Source organism: Corylus avellana, chromosome ca3, assembly GCF_901000735.1.
Source record: "Corylus avellana chromosome ca3, CavTom2PMs-1.0".
NCBI lineage: Eukaryota > Viridiplantae > Streptophyta > Magnoliopsida > Fagales > Betulaceae > Corylus > Corylus avellana.
In genome coordinates, this window is record NC_081543.1 from 896,057 (window position 1) to 918,242 (window position 22,186).

General features: G+C 35.2%; 3 protein-coding genes across 4 annotated transcripts; 2 read left to right on the forward strand and 1 right to left on the reverse strand.

Moving 5' to 3' along the window:
- Positions 1-6,818, forward strand: LOC132173728 (DEK domain-containing chromatin-associated protein 1-like). Of its 2 annotated transcripts, none has more exons than XM_059585316.1 (11): positions 1-759; positions 837-870; positions 3,016-3,095; positions 3,204-3,263; positions 3,427-3,537; positions 3,623-3,703; positions 3,802-3,882; positions 5,162-5,672; positions 6,085-6,182; positions 6,269-6,299; positions 6,398-6,818. In XM_059585316.1, exons 1-11 carry the CDS (start codon positions 274-276, stop codon positions 6,565-6,567), a joined length of 1,743 nt encoding a protein of 580 aa, XP_059441299.1. In that variant the 5' UTR covers positions 1-273; the 3' UTR covers positions 6,568-6,818. The 2 variants fall into 2 exon arrangements, with proteins under 2 accessions (XP_059441299.1, XP_059441298.1); XM_059585315.1 differs by having other exon boundaries at positions 2-759; positions 5,156-5,672.
- A 1,984-nt stretch (positions 6,819-8,802) lies between these two features.
- Positions 8,803-11,153, forward strand: LOC132173729 (omega-hydroxypalmitate O-feruloyl transferase-like). Its single transcript, XM_059585317.1, has 3 exons — positions 8,803-8,884; positions 9,060-9,510; positions 10,035-11,153. Exons 2-3 carry the CDS (start codon positions 9,070-9,072, stop codon positions 10,893-10,895), a joined length of 1,302 nt encoding a protein of 433 aa, XP_059441300.1. The 5' UTR covers positions 8,803-8,884; positions 9,060-9,069; the 3' UTR covers positions 10,896-11,153.
- Positions 11,154-15,367: 4,214 nt separating this feature from the next.
- LOC132173451 (protein SMALL AUXIN UP-REGULATED RNA 54-like) lies at positions 15,368-15,930 on the reverse strand. Its single transcript, XM_059584954.1, has one exon. It carries the CDS (start codon positions 15,893-15,895, stop codon positions 15,368-15,370), a length of 528 nt encoding a protein of 175 aa, XP_059440937.1. The 5' UTR covers positions 15,896-15,930.
- Between the last annotated feature and the right edge of the window lie 6,256 nt (positions 15,931-22,186).

Consider the following 22,186-nt stretch of genomic DNA (forward strand, 5'->3'; position numbering starts at 1 on the left):
AAGAAGAGATACAAAAAGAAAGAAAGAGAAAAAACCCACCCAAGCCCGCCCACAAATTTGACATCAAATTTTGAACCCCCGCTCTTCTTACACAGCCCGCCCTAAAAATCCCCAATTTTTCTTTCATTTCCCCTAAATCCCCAAAATCAAACTCTCAGAGCTAGTAGTTTTAGGGTTTCTTCCAAAACCCCAAGCCCTAGGGTTTTAGCAATATCTCTGTCTCTCTTTGATTTTCGCTATTTGGTGTTTCTCTGCTGTTGATTGGGTGTGCTCATGGCGTCGGAAACCCTAGAGGAGAAGAAATCAGAGGACGAAGCTCCTCCTGCCGAGGAAGACAAAGCGGAGCTCAAGGCCGAAGCAGAGGAAGCTAAGGAAGAGAGCAAAGAAAAAGAAGAAGAAGAAGAAGAAGAAGGAGAGGAAAAAGCCAAGAAAGAGCAAGAAGATCCGGCTGAGAAAGAAGAAGAGCCCGAAGAAAAAGACGTTGAAGCTAAAGGCCAAGAAGAAAGCAAGGAGGTGGGGGAAGGCGAGGCGAGCAAGAAAGGGAAGAGAGGTCGGAGGGGGAGTTCCAAAAAAGACCAGAGTGAGCTGAGGAAGAAGAAGAAGCAGAGCGAGGAGTCAACCGAGGAGGAGAGGAAGGAACCGGTTACACCTGCGAGCGAGAGGCCAACTAGGGAGAGGAAAACGGTGGAAAGGTACTCAGTGCCGTCCCCCGGGAGGTCTGCCAGGTCTTCGGCGAGCAAAGTGTTGTCGATTGAGAAGGTATGGAGTGTAAAGTTGCAGTCTTATGACACATTTTGATATGCTCTTGATTTATTTTTGGGTTTGTGGGTTTGCAGGGTCGCGGTACGCAGCTTAGGGATATTCCGAATGGTATGTTTTGGTTGCTTTCTTGGCGTGTTGAGCTTCTAATTGTTGTTGGGTGGTGCGGTTTTATGGCATTTGTGGTTGATGGATTGGGAAAGTTTATGATTTGGTGAAACGGGTAGTTCTTTATGCTTCATTTGTATCATTAGCATGCCTTCTCGTTTTTGAAACTTGAAAGATGAAAATGCAGATATTATATTTGTCCCCAAGGATAATTTAATTGGCGTTATTAAAAGGAGTTAGGCGGGATTTTATTTTAGAATTATACTTGGTCCGCATAGATAAACGTTATAGTTCTGTCCCTGACTGCAAGGCTGTTGCTCTCATAAATTTATATGATTTTGGGGCATGGGTATGACTAGATATTTGAAATTCAAAATCTTTTTGCTAATAGTTTTTTTTTTTTTTTTGATAAGTAGTGATTAGTCTTGTGGCTTTTAGTGCGCTTTATCAAATATATTGCTCGTATTTTTTATTTTCTAAAGCTTAAAACTATACTATTGCATGCAAACCTTGGAAGAATAGGGTAATGTTATACATGGATTGTGTACTACTCACCACGAGCATTGGTTTTCAAGAGATAAATTATCACACGAACTTCATGGTACTAAATGTGGAGTTGTAGGAATACATCCTTAACGTGTAGTAGCACTTTACTTTTATATCTATCACTGATACACAAATTGTATCATATTAATTAGTATTTGATGCTTTGTATTAACAGAAAGTAGAGTATCAAAGTAAACCCAAATTTGAAGTACTTATTAGAAAAAAAAGTTTTTCGTAGGTGAAACTAGGGCAATTATGCTTTTTTATCTTTATTGCTTTTGTTTGGGTAGGAAATATCAGGGATTGATTCAGTTGCTGTGGGAAAATGGTTGCTGTTAGATGGTGCAAAAAGATCTGTGTCTTATTCTTATTCCTGACTCACTCTTCTGTTGTTCAGGGAGTTCTGTTGTTTTTTCCCCTTATTTTTCCTCCCAATGATAATAGAAAAATAATTGCAGAAATTCATAACAATTAGATTGCAGAATCAGCTGGACAAGTTTGATGCACACACACACCACACAATATTCCTCAAAGGTGTTGAGGTTTGATGGTGTCATCATAGTAATTTTATGTCTTGGAAGATCTCTACAGAGGAGATGGTTTTCGTTTGTAGGGTCATACAGTCCCACACCTTGTAGGGTATATGGACTATAAAAAAATAACTAGGTTATTTTAGTTTGTCAATGGGAATTGGAAGACAGTTCACTTGGTGTGTTCTGTCCTTCCTAACACCAAGAATCATAATTCATAGCTAATCTCTTTCCGTACTCTTAATATGCTTTAATCATAACCACACTGTTTGAATGGGGGTCCTCTCAATCTCATGGTAACAAAAACTGTCACTAGGCTAGGACTTTCATTGCTATAGTCCTTAACTTGCGGCTGGGGTGCAGCAGTCTAATGGCAGCACTGAACTTATGTTATAAAAAAGTCATGCTGGGAATGTATTTGTCAATTTAGGTGCACCAGCAAATAATCTAAGTGAAGCTAGGGTAGAAAAGTTTGTTTTTCTTTTTCCTTTTTAGGGGGTGGATTTTGATAGAGAATATAAAAGTTGTATAGGGAATTTATTGTATTTTATGATTATATTCTATTTCATTGTAAACATTATTTTTGCTAACAAAAAAATAAAAGAAAATAAAAAGAAATTGCTAGTGATTCTTTCGTTCATCAATGGAAAAACTAGCGAGCATTATAGCCTGAGGGAATGTCAGATGAACAATTAAAATTTGGTAATCTAAATATGTGAGGTACCTTCTTTTGGAGTCTGAAATACCTAAATATGTGAGGATTTTTTTTGGAGTCTTAATATGCCCTTGGGATTGGAGGATGCAGCGAGTAAATGCAAAGAAGGAATTTGAGGGCAGGTGTTATATTCATTATTATGTACTTTCATCTGGATCTTAATAAATTATTATTTTTTAGTTTAATTTCAATACGGCTTTGACATATCCAAGAATGTTCTGAATGTTGAGAGGGAGAGCTTGTCAGCTATTGTTGTTCACAGATTATTATGTTTTTGGGCATGTAATTTACTTCTATTCAACTTTTTTGTTACAGCAGCCTGGCCTATTTTTTGTCTGATATTGTAAACTGTTTCAGTGGCTTTCAAGTTGTCCAAGAGAAAAACTGATGACAACCTGCAAATACTTCATACAATACTTTTTGGAAGGAAAGCTAAGGTGACCAACCAATATGGTTTCTTGGTTTGGTTGTTTTGTTTTGACTTTCATCAGATGATTGTTACCAGATTTTCTTTTGAGGTATTAATTGTTGAAATTGTTGTCTAGGCACAAATTTTGAAGAGAAATATTGGCCAGTTCTCAGGCTATGTGTGGACGGAGAACGAGGTATTTTTTGTTAGTTGCAGACATAATACTTGTTTCATCATTCTTGCTGATTTCTGATTACAATCTTGTTTTTTGATGAATATAATCTTCTTGTATATCCATGCATATAGTTTTATGTTAATTTGATACTGAGAAACTATGCTTTTTATTTGCTCTACTGCAGGAAAAGCAGAGGGCAAGGGTGAAGGAGAAACTTGACAAGTGTGTTAAGGAGAAATTGATGGATTTCTGCGATGTGCTTAATATTCCAATAAGTAGGTCTGGTGTGAAGAAGGTAAGTCGTGGTAGAATGATACTTATAATTGTATCTTACAATTTATCAGTTAACTAACATTTCGTTACCTTGTCTGTGATTTCAGGAAGAACTCTCTGTGAAGTTATTGGAGTTTTTGAAATCCCCCCATGTGACAACTGACATTTTGCTTGCTGATAAAGAGCAGGTTTATTTTACATCATTGCTTTGTGTAGTATCGAGCACTAGGTGATGTTAAGTAGCCAGGGTAAGGTTGCTGAGGCTTGTTTCTCATATGAATTTCAGAAAGGTCAAAAGCGTAAGAGGAAGGTCACACCAAGCAAATCTGCTAGCTCTGGAGAAGCATCTGCAGAAGCAGAACCCAAGGTTTGTCTCATTTGATTAGATTTATACTCAACTATTTAGTTGCTTCATCTTGATGCTGGAACTTTAAACGGAAATATTTTTCTTTAATGCATTGATATCTGTTAAACACTTCTATTGGTGTGACCTGCATTTGTCGTTATTTGATCTGGTTGCTGAGGATATCTCGTTTTAATAACGGGAACATCTAGTTTTGACACTAGAATGTAATTCTGACCCACTTGAAACTTTCATGTGGTGACGATGTTACTGCTCATTTTGTGATCATTATCTTGAGATTGCCATCTATAGTTGATAAGTTTGAACGTTTGGTTAATCAAAGGAAAAAGAGGAATAATTTATTATACTTTTCTGAATCATTTATTTTAGTGCAGCATTTAAGTTTCAAAGTTAAGAAGTTTGTTATGTTGTTTGTGTGCGCCCAAGTTCCCTTTTGCTGTTAATTTTACCTTTAAAAGTGGGAATTCTCAACAAAATACAGTATGTTGGTGTAGGAGAGACTTAATTAATCGAAACACAAGGTGGGTGGGATGCCTTTGAGACTCTTAAATGGATTAGGGTGATCACTGATGGTCATGTCTCTATTAGCTGCATATCTGCTGCACTGTTTGTCCCCTTTCTTGCATTTGAAGTTAGATGGGGGACCACACTATTGCTTTGACTTTTTTTAATAAGATGCATATGAACATCTAAAACACAAATAAAAAGGTTGTGTGATTTCGGTATTCTTAAATGGTGTTGTGTATTATGCTGAAATGGGCAAAGAGGAACACAAATGAGACTTAAGAAATAGGAATTTGGTTCTGTATGAAGGTGCATAACATTACGTACTGATATTTTTAGGAGAGTAATTGGGAGTGTGCTTTGCCTTTGATATCTCTCTCTCTCTCTCATACTTGTATACACATTCTCATGTATACTATTTGCCTGATACTTGATACATTCAGTCGTGATGACCTCAGCGATATGTATATGTATCGATCTTCTTTCTCCCTGAAAGAGGGCCCCCAAAAAAGGAAAAGTGGATTAGTTTATAATTCAGCTCACTGCATTGTGCTTGATGATTTAGTTTGGTTTTATAACTTTTCCAGATTCTCATGAATAAGTGTTCACGACCGAGGATATTCTGCCAAGGCACTTAATGTAATTGATGATTGATGTAGTTTTCTCTCTCTCTGTTAATCTTTGTTTTTTAATGGGTATCTTGTGTGCATGTTTATGTCTGTCCATCTCATTGCATGTTCTTGTCATTTGCTTTCTCCCATTTTGCCTCTAGAAACAGAAACAAACGCCTCAAGTTACAAAACAGAAAAAACAGTCGTCTGAAGTTGAGGAAGAAGATGACATTGATGATAAAGTTGAATCTTCTGATGCAAAAGACGAATCTCATGATGACGATGACAATGAAACAATGCCAAATGAAGAAAGTGACCATGAAGAAAGTAAATCGGAGGAAGAAGATAAACAGGAGGAGCAGGTGTCAAAAAGCTCTTCCAAAAAAGTTCAGAAGGATGGTTCTGTGAAAAAAGTGAAAGAGAAACCCATACCTGTAAAAAAGGCTACCCCTGCCAAGACTCTGAAAACTCCTGCAAAATCTACAAAAAAATCTAGGTCAGCTTCGAAAAGAGGTGCTAGTGATGCTGATGGAACATCTGGCTCACATTCAAAGCCAAAGGGATCGACATCTAAAAAACAGAAAGTTGAAAAGGGAAGCCAGAAAGACGTTAAAGAGAAAGATTCAAGTAAGAAACAGCGGACCAAGACCCCAACAAAGGTCTCAAGCAAGGATCAAGGTTCGTTGCCCTCCTCCCCCCTAATATAAATGCTTGTTTTAATCCTCCGAAGATTCTTATACATGGTTTTTGACAATTCAAAATTTGATTTTGTTCATTTTTTTATTGAATTCTTGCTGCTACTTGACATTTTTTGTTCATATATATTGGGGATTTTATCCGCATCTTATAGCTGTTTACTCTTTTGGGGAGATGATTTATCAGAATTAAATTTTATGCATTTAAGAAAATCACAAGTCCCAGAAAAAAAAGTGGTTAGTGTGAAATTTGTTTTTTACTCAGTAAACTATGATGCATTAAATCATTGAAGGTTCCATTAGCATTTTTTTTTTTTTTGATAAATGCTTCGTTTCCTAGGACGAAATTGATAGAGCCTCTCACCTTCTGTTTTTCAAATTTGTCCTCAAACTAGGAAAGGGCCAAACTAGGAAGAAGGCAAAGGCAGAACCCAGCAGAGAGGAGATGCATGCTGTAGTTGTTGAAATTTTGAAGGAAGTGGACTTCAATACTGTAAGTAGCACTTTTATGTGGTATCACATAGATTGATTTGTTTAAGTTTCGTCATGTCATTCTAAAATATACCGTGTCACATGCAGGCAACTTTATCTGATATTCTCAGGCAGCTTGGTATGGTCACCCTTCGTTTATTTTTGGTCCACCTAAATCATAACAATATATATATAGTTTAACTTGGCTGACTTTTGAATTTTGAATGTAACTGTTAGGTTCCCACTTTGGTGTTGATTTAATGCATAGAAAAGCTGAGGTGAAGAAAATAATTACTGATGTGATAAATAACATGACTGATGAGGAAGAAGAAGGAGAGGAGGCTGAGGAGAATGCTGAGGCTGGTGATGATGCAGACAAAGATGGAGACAAGGATGAGGATGCTTAGTTTATTGGACCAGGCCAGAAAAATTTCTCTGGCAGTTGAAGCATAATATTTGAGCCATGTAGTGCATTCTTCAAGTAGATCATGTTTCTACTGGGGATCCTTTCGATACTATGATTGACAAACTACAGTTGATGTCTAGATATCGTGACATTTTGCCATATACATTTACCCACCTGAGTTTCTTTGTACCATATAAATTAACCTCTTTTGTTGTACTGATGATCTGTATGAACTTCATTTCTTTTTTTTTTGGTAGTATCTCTTTCCTTACATAAAAGTTGTGTTATGACGTGACAATTTTCTTCATTCCTTGCATTAGTCATTGTTAAAAATTTCAGATAAAAAATTCAAAGGCCAAAGTGATCCACCTCTCCAATTATTGCAAACGCTAAGCAGGAACGGTAAGGGGAGCACAAACAAAATCTTTGCTTTGGCTTTGTATCGGATTAGGAATGCAAAAGCTTTTCGTTTAACCAGAGACTTGGGAAAGAAAGAGCTATGCTATTGATTGGCCCTTTTGTGACTTCGAATCAAGGCCTTTGTCAAGTGAGTCATTACAACAAGAAGAGGAAGAGAAATAATGAGGAAATTGTCATAAGGATGTTCAATGTATTTCAATGGATGAGATTTTTTATTATTATAATTATTTCTATTTTTTAGTATTCTTTTCTAAAGTTGTTTTCTCGAAAATATTTTTTTTAATTAAATTATTAAAAAAAATAGTAATTCGCACATACCGCAGCATAAATGAATTGAACCCCATAATTTAGATTGTGACAAATGGTCTGGACGGTGGGTTAGGAATGGCCAATATCAATCAAATTTGTGTCATGGAAACAGACATGAGAATGATTTATTTTGTTGATGTTGTTGATAACCTCATTATTATTATTATTAGCGTTGGGCACTTGGGTCCAGTCCAATTTACAAGTACATTACATTCTTCTTCGAATCAATGAGGCACTCGATTTTCTTCGCCATCCTCAACTGGTAGATATGCATAGTTTTCTAGCCACAGTGATGAATAGGTCTTCATTACTCTCAGCTATAATAGATGATCCATCCTTTTCTAGCATAGAAAAATGAGTCTCCCCCGTCATTGCTGTCTGTTATCTAGAGATATGTTCGAGTGGTTTACGTGTTAAATGTTATATGATTGGTGAATTGTCACGTGCATTTGTAATAGAGTTATAATAAAAGCTGTAATAGACTTCTTTTATGGCTTTTCTTTTGTGTAACTTTTTGGTAGAACCCCTATATTTAGGCGAAATTTGTGTTGAGATAAAGAAAATCCATTCAAATCATCTATACCCTTGTGGTAGTAAAAGTTGATTGAAATGTTTCAGCGAACTGGGTATTATTTAGGATTTATTAATATGGACGATTGGAAATGTTTGATCCTTTTATGAGCAAACTGCGAGGCCTTTCAGACCAAGAGAGGGAAAATAAAGTCAGAAAGTCAGGGATGAGGGATCACTCCCACCCACCCTTTGTTTTTTCTTGATAAAATATCCAAGCCAATACTTTTTGAAAGGTTTGTGAATGTTTAATTAACATTTGGTTGAATCTTCTACGTAAGCCGTTATTCACCTGCTAACGCAAAAATCATATTTTGTTTAGCCCATTAAAGCATTGAGATTTCTAGTCCATTAGCGGTTTTAAATCGTACTACTTTTTTTAAAAAATAGCGATTTCAAAGCACAGTTTTTTGAAACACGAACTTAAAAAATGCAGTTAAGATTTTGATAAAATTTATAGTTTGGCCTTTAAAATCGTGCGTTTTTAAAAGCCCGTCACCCTGCGTTTTGCTTGCGAAATCCCATAACCAAATGCACAATTTATAATTAATCATGTGCTTGTTCTGCTGCCTTGGAGTTGGCCTTCTGATTAAAAAAGTCGGCTAAGAAACCAAGTTTTGGACGCCAACTCCACCAAACAACAGTTTCTCCTTTCTCTCACGCTAGGCTCCTTGGCTGGTAATGTTTTGGTTCACTGGCAAGTAGCCTACCACAACCCATATGACCTTAACACAATCTGAATAGAAAGAAAATACCCAAAATAAGATTCAAAGAAAGTAACTTTTTCTCTCTCATAATAAGGTTTCTCCTTTAAAACATCTTTGCATATGAACTCTCTCCAATTATCCATTAGCACCTGTCTCTTTTATGTTGCAAACCAATTGTTCACGGAAACTATCAATTATCAAATTCTTGGCCCACCTCTTTCTATATAACCCCTCAAACCACACAATAAAAAGGAAAATACAATCTCAAGTTCATTCAAAACCTGTTCCTGCAGTACCCGTGGTACATTTCAAGTATGTTTTGCATTTCCCTTCTGTCTTTCCAGATAAGTTGGCTTTATGTATTTGCTATGTAACTCATTGTTTGTCATGTCACATAACCATGACCCATAGCATTAATCTGTATGATACGTAAGTGATAAATTCCTTGATCAGCAATTTGCTCTTTTTTTTTTTTTTTTGGTTGCAGGGTGATTCTGATGGAGAAAGTGAGCAATAAGTCATGTCAACTGAGTGTGAAGCAAGAGGAGCCAACTCTGGTTCCTCCTGCAGGGGAAACTGAGAAGGGTCTTTACTTTCTATCGAACCTTGACCAGAACATTGCAGTTACAGTTCGTACAATTTACTGCTTTAAATCTGATTCAAAAGGCAATGAGGATGCTGTGAAGGTGATCAAGGATGCCTTGTCAAAGGTTCTTGTTCACTACTATCCAGCTGCAGGACGGCTGACAATCAGCTCAGAAGGAAAGCTTATAGTGGACTGCACAGGGGAGGGTGCTGTTTTTGTTGAGGCAACAGCAGACTGTTCCATAGAGGAGATAGGAGACACAACAAAGCCTGATCCCATCACTCTTGGAAAGCTGGTTTATGACATTCCTGGCGCTAAAAACATACTTGAGATCCCTCCTCTGGTGGTTCAGGTTTGACGATCTCATATTATTCATATATATATATCACATTGAAGGAGGTGCATGATCTGTATGTAAAATTCAAGGTCAAACTAACAAAACTGAAGTCGATCTCTTGTATAGATTTTCTAACTATTTTAGAAGGAACATAAACAGTTCGGGGTGTTTGTTTTTTTGTTTGAAAAAGTATTATGAAGTGAGATAAAGGTAAAACAATTTTTTTTTTTTTTTTAAGGAAAATGGATTATTTGTTAATGTCTTTGATTTAAAAACAGATAACAAAAGACAGAAAAGAAAATAGTTAAATTCAGAATAGCGTCAGCGTGCATCTTTCTTTTTCCATATTAAATTTATATAATCTAATGTAATTATAGAACATATTATTTTATCTCATAGTATAATTAATTAATTAAATGAAAAGAAAATGGTAATCTGACAGAACACTTTCTTTCCTTCTTTCTCTTTTCCTCGTTGCTAAGTTGAAACAAACATATCCCTTTCTAAGACTTAATTGTATTGCTAATTTAATCGTCCAGGTGACAAAGTTCAAATGTGGAGGTTTTGTTCTTGGGCTAGGGATGAACCACTGTTTGCATGATGGAATTGCTGCCATGGAATTTGTGAACTCATGGGGTGAAACTGCAAGAGGCTTGCCCCTAAAAGTCCCTCCATTTCTAGACAGAAGCATACTCAAAGCCCGAAACCCACCACAGATAGAGTTTCAGCACAAGGAATTTGCTGAGATTGAAGATATATCAGAAACCAGCACCAAAGTTTACAAAGAAGAAATGCATTATAGGTCATTCTGTTTTGACCCTGTGAAGCTTGAGCTGCTCAAGCAAAAAGCCAAGGAAGATGGGGTTCTGGAAAAGTGCACAACATTTGAAGCCCTCACAGCTTTTGTCTGGAGAGCTCGAACTCAGGCACTAAGGATGAAGCCTGATCAACAGACAAAGCTTCTCTTTGCTGTTGATGGGCGGCCAAGATTTGATCCATCAATACCAAAAGGGTACTCTGGCAATGCGATTGTGTTAACAAATTCCATATGCAGAGCATGTGAACAACTTGAGAATCCACTGTCCTTTACAGTTGGACTAGTTCAGAAGGCAATTAATATGGTTACAGATAGTTATATGAGATCAGCCATAGACTATTTCGAAATAACAAGAGCTAGGCCTTCTCTTGCAGCAACCCTACTGGTCACAACTTGGTCTAGGCTACCTTTCCACACTGTCGATTTTGGATGGGGGGATCCTCTTTTTTCTGGGCCGGTGGCTTTGCCTGAGAAGGAAGTAATTCTGTTCCTATCTCATGGGAAAGAGAGAAAAAGCGTAAATGTTCTTCTGGGTTTGCCGGCTTCTGCCATGAAAATCTTTGAACAACTGATGCAGATTTGAAGAACTGAAGCATTTATTATATAGCTTGTGGTGTACGTTCAATTCGGTCCACGAGAAAAAAAAAACATGTTTTCCAGTTGAATTCAAATACTCACTGCTGGATTACTGTATTTGGACCAGAAATGTTGTAAAAGTGAAAATTTATTTCATTTGTAATCTGTATGGAAGTTCCCATGTTTGGATTATCAAGTTCAGAGTCAATAATTCATTAGGAAGTCTGTGAAATTGTGAATCAGATAATATATATTGTTCTTCAGTTGAATAAGAAGTTTGTTCGATCTCTTTGAAAACATGTTTTTTTTTTTCAAATGCAGCTCAAGTCATGGAGAACTAAAACTCTTTACAGACAGCAATATATATATGAATATGAGGAAGCCACATAATTTGAAGTTATTTTGAACTAAAATAAATATACAATCACCTTCCACGTTATGGGGCACATTCATTCATGATTCATTGTTGAATGAATATTGATAAATCACTTGTCATAACTTGTGTCATTAAATTTGTGAAACAATGTATACCTCTCTCTCATAATTGCTCTGGTAGCTGAAGCTCACCGTCAAGGGTGAAGTCTTTTCTCAATACAACTGGGGGGGCCATCAACACTACTTATTTTCCTTGACATACTTATGGTAATTGGTACAGGCCCCATTATAAAAAAAAAAAATTAAAAAAAAAAACCTCAGCCAATAACAAGCTCATGATAAATAAATAAATATGATAAAATATTACTCATTCTTTTTTTTTTTTTGAACTTTCAATATTTTTGTATTTATTTTCTTAAAAAGTTTGAAATGTGAACTCTTTATTAAGATTTGCTGTTAAATCTTGACAAAGGATGCTACTTAAAATATTTTTAAAAAATTAAAAAATTAAAAATTTATTGCTGAGCTGACCCACAACCAAGCCGTGGGTGACATTGCAAATATTTAAAAGTTGAATATAATAAATTTAGAATTATTAAAATTTAGGAGATCATTGAAAAAGCGCTAAAAGTTCATAAAAGTTAAGTAAAATTATTATTTATGTTTTGAACACATGAAATATATATATATATATTATGAGAATTGGAAGAAATTCTAATAAATAATTTTATAGTCTTATTAAAAGATTTGTGTTTATCGTACTTTAAGAAAGAGAGCCATAGTCCCAAAGAGGTAGATCAATCGGCTGGGATTACGCCTAATGAAGTGGAGGTCAATAATTCAAATTTTCCTCTCTGCTCTTGTGCGGACATGTCAAAAAAAAAAAAAAAAGAGAAAAAGAAAAAGAAACAGAGCCATGTACCTTTTGTGGGGTTGGTAACATAGCCACGTCATTTGTTTTATGCATGTTTTTCATGAGAATGGATACATGAGTAAAGTTAGAGACCTTTTTTATCTTTTTTTTTTTTTTCAACGATGATTTTAAAAGTTACATTAACTTTAATAAAATAAAAAAATAGTTTCCAACATTACTCGATAAATTAAGATTTTATAAATATACGCTGACATAGATATGCACACGCATTTAAATACAAACCAAATTATGTGGCCCTCTTCCAATTTGGCTCTGTTGCTGATTTGAAAGGTCTGCTTTCCCACTGTCTCATGTTTGCCGACTGCAAATTGAAAGCTATATGTCATTCAAAATTAATGCAATTGATTCTTCGTGCTATCAAATGTTTTCTATATCATGTGATAAAAGAGAAATGTTAGGCGTTTTTCAACTGTTTTTTTGGTGTTTTTTTTAACTGTAATATGGTTTTTAAAATTATCGTTGAATTTGAGATTATCATTATTGACTTTTGATCTATTGGTAATTTTAAAAGCCATATCACAGTGAGGAGGACACTAAGAAAACATCAGAAGAACACCTAGCATTTTCCGTGATAAAATATCAAATAAAAGAAAGAAGAAAAAGACAATTGTTACAAACTTACAATTTTAAGTGTATCACCGAATTTTTAAGGGTGAATTATACCCAAAATTCAAGATTCCTTATTGAGAATATAGGGGCAACTATGGTGATGTGGCGAGGAGTGATCTTATGCTATGCACCTCTTCCTAATTTACAAATGGTTAGCGGGCAGAACAACAATTATGAGCCTTGTTCCATAGTTTGTTGGGCCCTTGGGTCCAATGGGCTTCTTATAAATGCGTACGTACATCAATATCCATCATAGAAAATGTTCAATAAGACTATATTTTGATTGTATTTACTTGTTAATGAGGATATGAATAATGGTAGAAATAATATTTTTATCTCAATCTGTTAATGTAATAATGCCAATCAACTATTGAATCAATTATTATTTAAAAAAAAAAAAACAATTGAAGACTAATTAACAGTGCTACATCAATTAGGTGAGACAATAGTAAAATAAAAATATAATTTATAAGGTTTATTAGTAGCATATTATAGGTCAATTTGTTTTTGGTGTTTGATTGCAAATTAAATAAAGTAAAACAAAACAACCCAATACTAGTTGGGAGTCTAAATTAGTATTTGGAAGCCCAAAATGATTGATCAAGTGGGCTACACATGTTGGGATTCATGACGATCATAGCTTGGGGCAATTGCCATTCTGACGTGTCCCCTCAAAATGGGCCTTCCACAGCAGGCCCAAAGATTTTGGGTCTGATCAAAAGCTTGCCCTCTTGTTTTTGACCAGTCTTTAGTCTTACGTTTGTTTTTTACGATGTACTTGTATTATTGTTTGTTGGTGGTGCATGGAAGATGTTTGAATTAGAAAGCCCTTCATTTAGAAGAACAAAATTGTCATTTTATATATATTTTTTAAAACAATTATGCCCTTCATTTAGAAGGAATGGGCTCCTCTCCATTTGAATTAGACTAAGATCCATGCACTTAAGCTATGACGCTAGAATATAAATTAAATTATTAAAAGTATCAAAATAAAGGTTTTTAAGTCTGAATTTTGTTTATCACAGGAGCATTTCACATTTCTTAGGAGCATATATTATAGGAAGCTAAGTAGAGTTTCATTTGTTTTTTCTCACAGGATGCAAGAAGAAGCAAATTAAATAACATTATTTTTAGTATACTATTATACGAAAAATGTTATTTAGTAAATTATTATATAATTGTTATACAATTGAAATAATGTAACAGTAAAAATTAATCATTGATTTTCTTTTTTTCACAAGTTCTTACTGAGTAAAAGGTGATAGTAGTATAATTAGCATTTCTCTTTCGCTGATCATAGAGTATCTTTAATTAAATGGACATGTATATTTTGCCATAAATAATTAAATTATATGTATCATTGTATTGCAGTAGTTATTATAATGTGCATTGAATTTAATCAGTTGAATAAAGTGATGCATTCTTTATTGTACAGCTAGTCGTCATAGCTTCCATGCTTTCTTTGTAAGATTTATTTTCTATATTTGTGTTGATTTTTTTATTAAGTATTTGTCATATATAACTGTTATTAATTTTTTAGGATTTAATTACCTCTCTTAGCTCGCTTTACCTATCAATTTTCTTTATAGATAGAGTCATTTGTAACACAAATAAATCATGTCAATAAGATCAAGATTGATCTATAAGACACTTTTTAGTAGTGAACATAGGTCAAAGGCCAAACCACCCAAAAAAATTCTTGTATTCTTCGGCTTTTCTCTCTATATTTTGTTTTTATTTTAATTAACATATACAGTTGTCTATGTAATTGGATTTACAAGAGTTTCCAACATACACTAATATCAGATATTAAATTAAACTGCAATTTCGAGAAGAATTCAATGGAAATTAAATCAGTTGAATAAAGTGATCGTACATTCTTTATTATGTACAGCTAGCTTGTGATCTGTGATCATAGCTTCCACGCTTTCTTTGTAAGGTTTATTTTCAATATTTATGTTGGTTTTTTTTTTTTTTTAATTAATTATTTATCATATCTGTTTGTATTCCTTAGCTCACTTCAACCATCCGTTTTTTCTATTGTAACACAAATAAATCAAGCCTAGCTAGCTATAATTAAGATGAAGATGCAGCCTTATATAAAGAAAGTACTTCGTAGTGGTGAAAATCGGCCGAACTATTCAAATCTTGTTGTTCTGCTTTTCTCTATATTTTGTTTTTATTTAACATTCAATAAATGTATTTTTTTTTTTTGTTATATATATATGAAGTGCTGGCGCTGCCATTTTGGATGCGGAATTGAATGAAAATTGATAACGAAATTTTTTTTTAACAAGTTTAGTGAACCAATATTATTTGCCAATCCCACATATATAAATTCTGTGATTTTTGTTTTTTGTTTTGCTTGTATGATCAAAAAAGTGGTATTAGGATATATACTACAATTTTTATTCCTAATTTATTTACAAAAGATGTAGCTTATTATGAATTTAACTAGTTATTAGGGCAAGCATGACGAAAAAGAAAAGAAAAAAAGAAGGAAAAAAGCATTGTTGATCATCAATAGAGAATTTGATTACAGACTATATATATATATAAGGCTAAAATCGATTCATCTTAAGCATTCGCGAAGGAGATAGCAGCCTATATGCACCATACGCCTTGCTACCGCTAGAAATGGAACGCCGAACAGGGCTACAAGCAGCAAAGTTGCAGCCAGCAGGGCTAATCCGGTCATCGCAGCAGTCCATCTCCGCCAACAATTTACAGAATAAATGAACTTCACAGGGAAGCAAAATAGGGCCTTGACAGTTATACCCATATTCCAATTCCGCGTCCTCTAGCAGCATCTTGAACAATGGATGGTTCGCAAGCTCCGTCTTCACCACGAACCGCTGCTTCTCGGGTCCCACGTACACCGTGAAGCACCCTTCCGGAGCCACTAATTTGCTCTTGCGTTTTTGCCGCCCCTCCTCCTCGCCGGTGCCGGTGCCGTTCCATGATTTGCTCTTTGTCATGAACGAGCTACTCTTGCTGCGGCCACCTCCACCTCCACCTCCAAGTGATCGGCAGCGGTCCCTTGTCTTCACTATCAGGTTTTTCTTCCACTTCTCCTTCACGATATCCATTAACACAACTAGCAAGAATAATTAAGCTGGTTTTGTGTGAGGAATACGTACAAAAATACATAGTTCCATTAACACAAGTGTAGCTAGCCTAGCTTGATCAAGAAGGTGTAATATATGATGAAAGAGAGAGAGACAGAGAGAGACAGAGAGTTTTGTCCGTAGCAAGCTAAATATTAATATATGTGTGTAAAGGTAAAGTGAGGAAAGCGATGCAGAAGAGAACGACACGGGGTGCACCTCATATGGGAGAAGCGTTTGTAACTGGGCAATCTCGGATTAGGAGAGGCAGGCACTGCCGTGTATATATATATATACCAATAATAATATATATCTCATTTTGTCAACGCACTATCGCTGTTAGATTTTGAATTATTAGTTGCCCGGAGAAGATCGAGGGCCACTTCTTTAAATATTTGTGTCTTCAACGCCTTCATAGTGGACAAAAATATAATTACATATATTTTTTTAAGAAACAGTTATTACCACATGTACGTGTACATCCGATATATATGACATGGCCGTATGAATTATACATATACATATGTAAAAGACAGCATGGCGAACATAACTTGATGAGTTCATTTGGAGGCAACAAAAGTATGAAAACTTCAAATTGGATAAGACAATCTCTAGATAAGTTGGCGGACAAGGATTTCTTGTCTATACATTCACACGAATACGCAAAGTCTCTAAAGTTGATATATCTAATAGTTTATATATTTTTTCAAAAAAATAAAAAAATAAAATCATGACATATAGATATACGGTTAGACAAACTAACTTTAAATTTTGACCGTAAAATAAATACTAAAGCATATATATATATATATATATGTAGAGAATCTTTGTCCCTCTCATATACAGGAGGGGCAGGACAATTATGATCCAAATAAGTCTCTAGTGCTATTAGCATCGAGACCACCTTGCAAGTGGGAGTAGCTAGTGTACACATCGTCTTCTTCTTTTTTTTTTCTTCTTTTTTTTCTATTAATTTCCCACTTTTAATTCTTCTGGTTCAAGCTTCTTTTAACTACCTACAATATCCCAAACTCCAAAGAGCGCACCCCCGATGCAATTAATAATGGAAGACCGAAATGGTCCACCACGTACAAGATGCAGCTAATATTGAGGAAGACATTCCATGCATCTGGCGGGCCCTTTAAACTCTTTGATTTATGTTATCTTAAAGTTAAATCGTATGTTGCATAAAAGGCAGACATCTATTGTTGTTTTCAACATCTCGGTGCCATTAGCCATTACCATTAGAAGGTTTTTCTTTTCTTTTTTGTTTTTGTTTTTTTTGCTACCTAGATGAGCTGTCTGAATAGGTCACACGTGTGGCTTCCATATATATATATATATATGATTTTTGTTTTTTCCTTTGGAATTGAATTCTTTGGGGACAGTATCCCTTTCCTTTCAACTTTCGAAGGAGGACCCACTTTTTTCAATCTTGAAGGAATTTCACCTTGAACTTCTCTTAAAAAGCGATTTTTTCCTCGTCTTTGTTCCTTTTTATACTACGAAATCTAGTGCTTAATTTATTCTGATTGCCAAAAAAAAGGTAAACAATAGAAAAGAACAAAATCTAGTGATTTATGTGTTACGGCACTAAATTTCTTCAAATTCAATTTTCTGCAATTTTTAATTAGAAAGTTCCTTCCACCCATATGGTATAGTGCACTAGTAAATGATATATATATGTATGTATCTTGGCGCAACATTGATCAATTGAGAAAATGCTTAGAAAAATCGAACCAAATTAGCAAAAATAGCTTCACCACTTACAAACTTGAACGAAAACTAGAGCAAAACGATGAACTGCATGTCCTCTTCCACGACACTTTTGGAATAGCAACCATCTATCACGCGTGTACGGCATGAATACATGCACAGCGTGTATGGCATGCATGCACCACCACTTTATGTTCCTCATGAAAACTCCTAATTAATTATGGGAAATAGAAATCAGGTGTAATTAGTTGCCGGCCAGATCGATAATTGAAAAAACAGGTGAGCTCCGCACTTGTTCAAGCTATTCGAGTAAGTGTCCGGCCGATCCAAACAAGTGTGAAGCCCACGAAATCTCTCAGTATCAGCTGCCCGAAAAGCCCGATTAATTTAAACTGCATGCCCTCTTCCACAACACTTTTGGAATGGCAACTATCAATCATGCATGCGTGTAAGGCATGAATTATATGCACGCACCACCACTTTTTGTTGAACATGACGAGTACTGATTATGGGTAAGATTTAATTTTAACTTTGAATTACTCATTAATTAATATTTGATTAATATATTTATTGATTTTGGCTGCAAAAAGTTTCAAGCAAGGTTTTAAATTAATTGTAGGGGGTCTAAGCCTATATATATATATATATATATATATATGAAGGAAGAATGTTATGAAGCAAGATGTCCAGGGTTGTTGAAGGGAGAGGAAAAATGGAAGGGGTGGGAGAAGTACTCATGATTGATCGAGAATTAAGTAAAAAAGCTGTAATATAATGGTGGTCAATGAAGATAATGGGAAAGTTGAACTGCAGAGAACTGGTTTAAAAATTGTGGCCCACAGCGCAGGAGACAAGGGAGGTAATGAAAGTAATATTAATCCTCAGGCCTTGAGCCTAGTAATTTCTTTTGATGGTCAGATGTATCTGTTAGACTTACTGCTGCAGCCATAAAACAGCGGATAAGGGGAAAAAAAAGTTAGCAGTACTACTCTTGGGCTGATTTTTTTAGTTTTATTTTTAATAATGATTTAAAATCCTATGTTAAATTAAATTTTGAATATACGATCGATCCTATCTATAAAAACTTTGTATCAATTGAATGAGACTCGAACAGTCGATCTCGTGTTATTAACTAAACAAGTGATATATTATTTGAGTTTGAGTGATATGATAGTCAATTGTTTGCAATGTTTTCCATATATGTTTGTAATTTTTCACCGAAAAGTTTGCATTGTTCATTGATGTGAATGGAGCCTAGCCGAGCACTTCCCTCCAACAGTGCAATTTTGTAGATTTTTTTAGATGGGTGTGGAGTTCATCATATCCATTTGTGCTGCCTTCTTCATCAAGTCAAACTAGGATTCGTATTTCGTAGGATCTTCCATGAATGTAAAGTTTTCTCTCTGATTATCATCACACATCACACTCGTTGCAACATGCAACATGCCATGCCTTTCTGGCTAATTTACTTTCCACTTTCTCTTTTACAAAAAAAAATGTCGTTTTTTTTTTTATTTTTTTATTTTTTATTTTTATAATTTATTCAAAGGCAAAGAGTACAGGGAAACTTGAAACACTTGGCCAAGTTATATTCGGTTCCATGGGGGTAGCTAGATCGCTAGAGCTAGAGCTAGAGCTAGCTGCATGTCGGTTGCATACTCGGCCATAACCAGAGCTTGGTGAGGCTCCACTCGGGAAGGGCCACAACTGGCCAGCAACAAGTGGGGAAGGCAACAAGAGCTCCCAGAAGTGCTCCAGCTTCCAACCTTGGATATGTTCACACACACAGTTGAGACAAGTCTTCTACAAATTGTATTCTCTCTCTCTCTCTCTCTCTCTCTCTATATATATATATATATATATATATATATATATATATATATATATTTGGAGAAAATTAAAAATGTTCTAACCATGTCAATGAAAAATGTCGATTTTTTTTTTTTTTAAAATGTACAATTATTGCTAAGAAATTTGGCTTATATAACTAGCTAGTTAGGTTGTTGTGTGATGCTTTTTCATATATATATATATATATATGTTAAACTTCAATTCCTCGGAAGGCTATGAGATTTTGGTGGGTCATTATGTGATTCAAAAGATATGCATGTTACCGTGAGAATTCAATATATTTTCATCAAGTTTTTAATTATTATATTGTAAAAAAACTTTGAGTCAAAACTAATTTTTTTTTTTTTTAAGAAGAAACATTTTTGTAAATATGAAGAAAACCCTTTTTAGAATGGAAGTTCTTTTGGCTGTTTCGATAACCTGCCATATTTTTAATAAATAATATTTTTTTTTAAGTGTTTTTATACCTAAAAAATGTCTAAATGCCCTAATTTGACGTGCATAAGATAAAAATTGTAATAAATGTTTTATGTTTTGAATTTTTAATGTTGCGAACAAAAGACAAAAGATAGAAACTAAAGCAAACTAGATTTCCAACCACTCGATCGGTGAAGAAATTCTTGACATATCTCCATTCAATGCATCTTTTTGTCAACCAACCATAGACCAACTACTATATCATATATCATCCTGTCTGAATTGCACTTTCTCGCATCTCTGCAACTTACTTGACAACGCCTAGAATTCTCTGCTAGATACGAAGCACCTTTACACATTATGGTCCACTTCCCTTTGACTTTCTTATAAAATAGCATTAATGCACGCGGGCGCTATGAAGTTTCCCTTTTTTTGGAGGCTCTGGGGCAGGGCGACAGGCTACTAGACACGGATTTTTGATCACTTTTACGCTCTTTACCGAAATAAAATGTGGATGCAATTTATTATACGGTGCTGTTAGCCCGAGGAAATACAATTTTTTTTCAACGATTCATTTTAAATGTACGGTTCAGATCATGCCAACAATGTTGCTAACATATTTTGAGAATTACTTAAGTAGGTTTTGGGGTTCGGCCACCTCCAACAGCCACTGGGGTGGCTAAAACGAAACCTTGAGTAAGAGGTTGGATTGACCGCACACATCCAAAGCTCTTGAGAGGAGGAATTAAAATAATAATTTAAAAAAAATAAAAATTGGAGGGGGTGAGAGAATGAGGAATAGGGGTTAGGGTTAACAAAACTAAAAAAAAATTACCCTAAGAAAAAAAAATTCAAAAATTTTTGGAGGGGCGGGCTTTTATATCCGCCTTTGCTCTCGAGGGTGGTTGCGCCACCCCCATTCTTCTCAAGGGTGGTTGCGCTATCACCATTCTCTTGGGGTGGCCACCTCAAGGGCTCAAGAAATAGTGTGATCATTTCCAAACTACCGTTTAGGATGGCCGCCACCCAAATAATTAACCACCAAGTACCCTTTTTTTTTTTTTTTTCTTCGATTTGAACCATCCAACCATATATTAATAACAACAAACCAATACCCCTAATAGATAACCACCAACCACCAGATCTCTGTCCCAATTTTTATTATATTTTTTAACAACCCTGCGTGATAGACCATAATTAGTGAAATAATTAAACAAATAAATTTTACTTATAAATTTAATTAGTTAGTAATTGACTTTCTCAATCAGCATACACTCTTAATTATTTGACTAATTATAAACTATCACGTCAATTTATAATAAATTATAATGAAAGTTGTAATACGACCCTAGATATTTTCAATTTGCATAACGTTTGCCATGATGTTACGAGGTGATCAATTAAATTTGTAATTTTTTGCATCTTATTCAACGTGTTAAGTTTATAATTAAGTTAACAGAAATACCAAGGCGCATGTGAAGAAAAAAATTCTAGAAGTAGTAGGAATTCCGGAAACGCAGCGGTTTGATACTTATTTGGGACTACCTGCACTAGTCGGAAGATCCAAAATGGCAGAATTCCAAAGCATCAAGACCCAGGTGTGGAAGAGATTGCAAGATTGGAAACTGAATTTCCTCTCCCAAGCTGGAAAAGAGATTTTATTAAAAGCGATGATTCAAGCGATCCCAACATATAGCATGAGTGTGTTCCAACTACCGAAGGCTCTATGCAACGATAATAATTCCATGATAAAGAAGTTTTGGTGGGGGAACAAATCAAATGAGAAACGCATACCTTTGATGAGTTGGGAGAAGCTTGGAGTGGTAAAATCACGAGGTGGCATGGGGTTTCGAGATCTTACGCTCTTTAATCAAGCTCTATTGGCCAAGCAATGTTGGCGGCTATGGACAAATTCGGACAGCTTGACCGCGCGAATATTAAAAGCAAAATACTATTCCGAGTGTACAATTTTGGAGGCACAATTGGGGCATAAACCTTCTTTCGCTTGGCAAAGTATTCAAGGGGCATGCAAAGTAATTAATGATGGATTGATTTGGAGAGTCGGGGATGGTTCAAAAGTCCGGATATGGGGTGATAAATGGATTCGCAAGCCATCCACTTTCATGGTGACTTCACCGCCAAGGTTGTTGGATTTGGAAGCAAAAGTGAAGGAACTTATTAATTATGAGGAGCAGGCTTGGAACTTAAATCTGCTAAAGGAATTATTCAATACAGAGGACCAGCTAGCTATACAAGCAGTCCCATTCAGCTGTCAAAGGCAGCCGGACA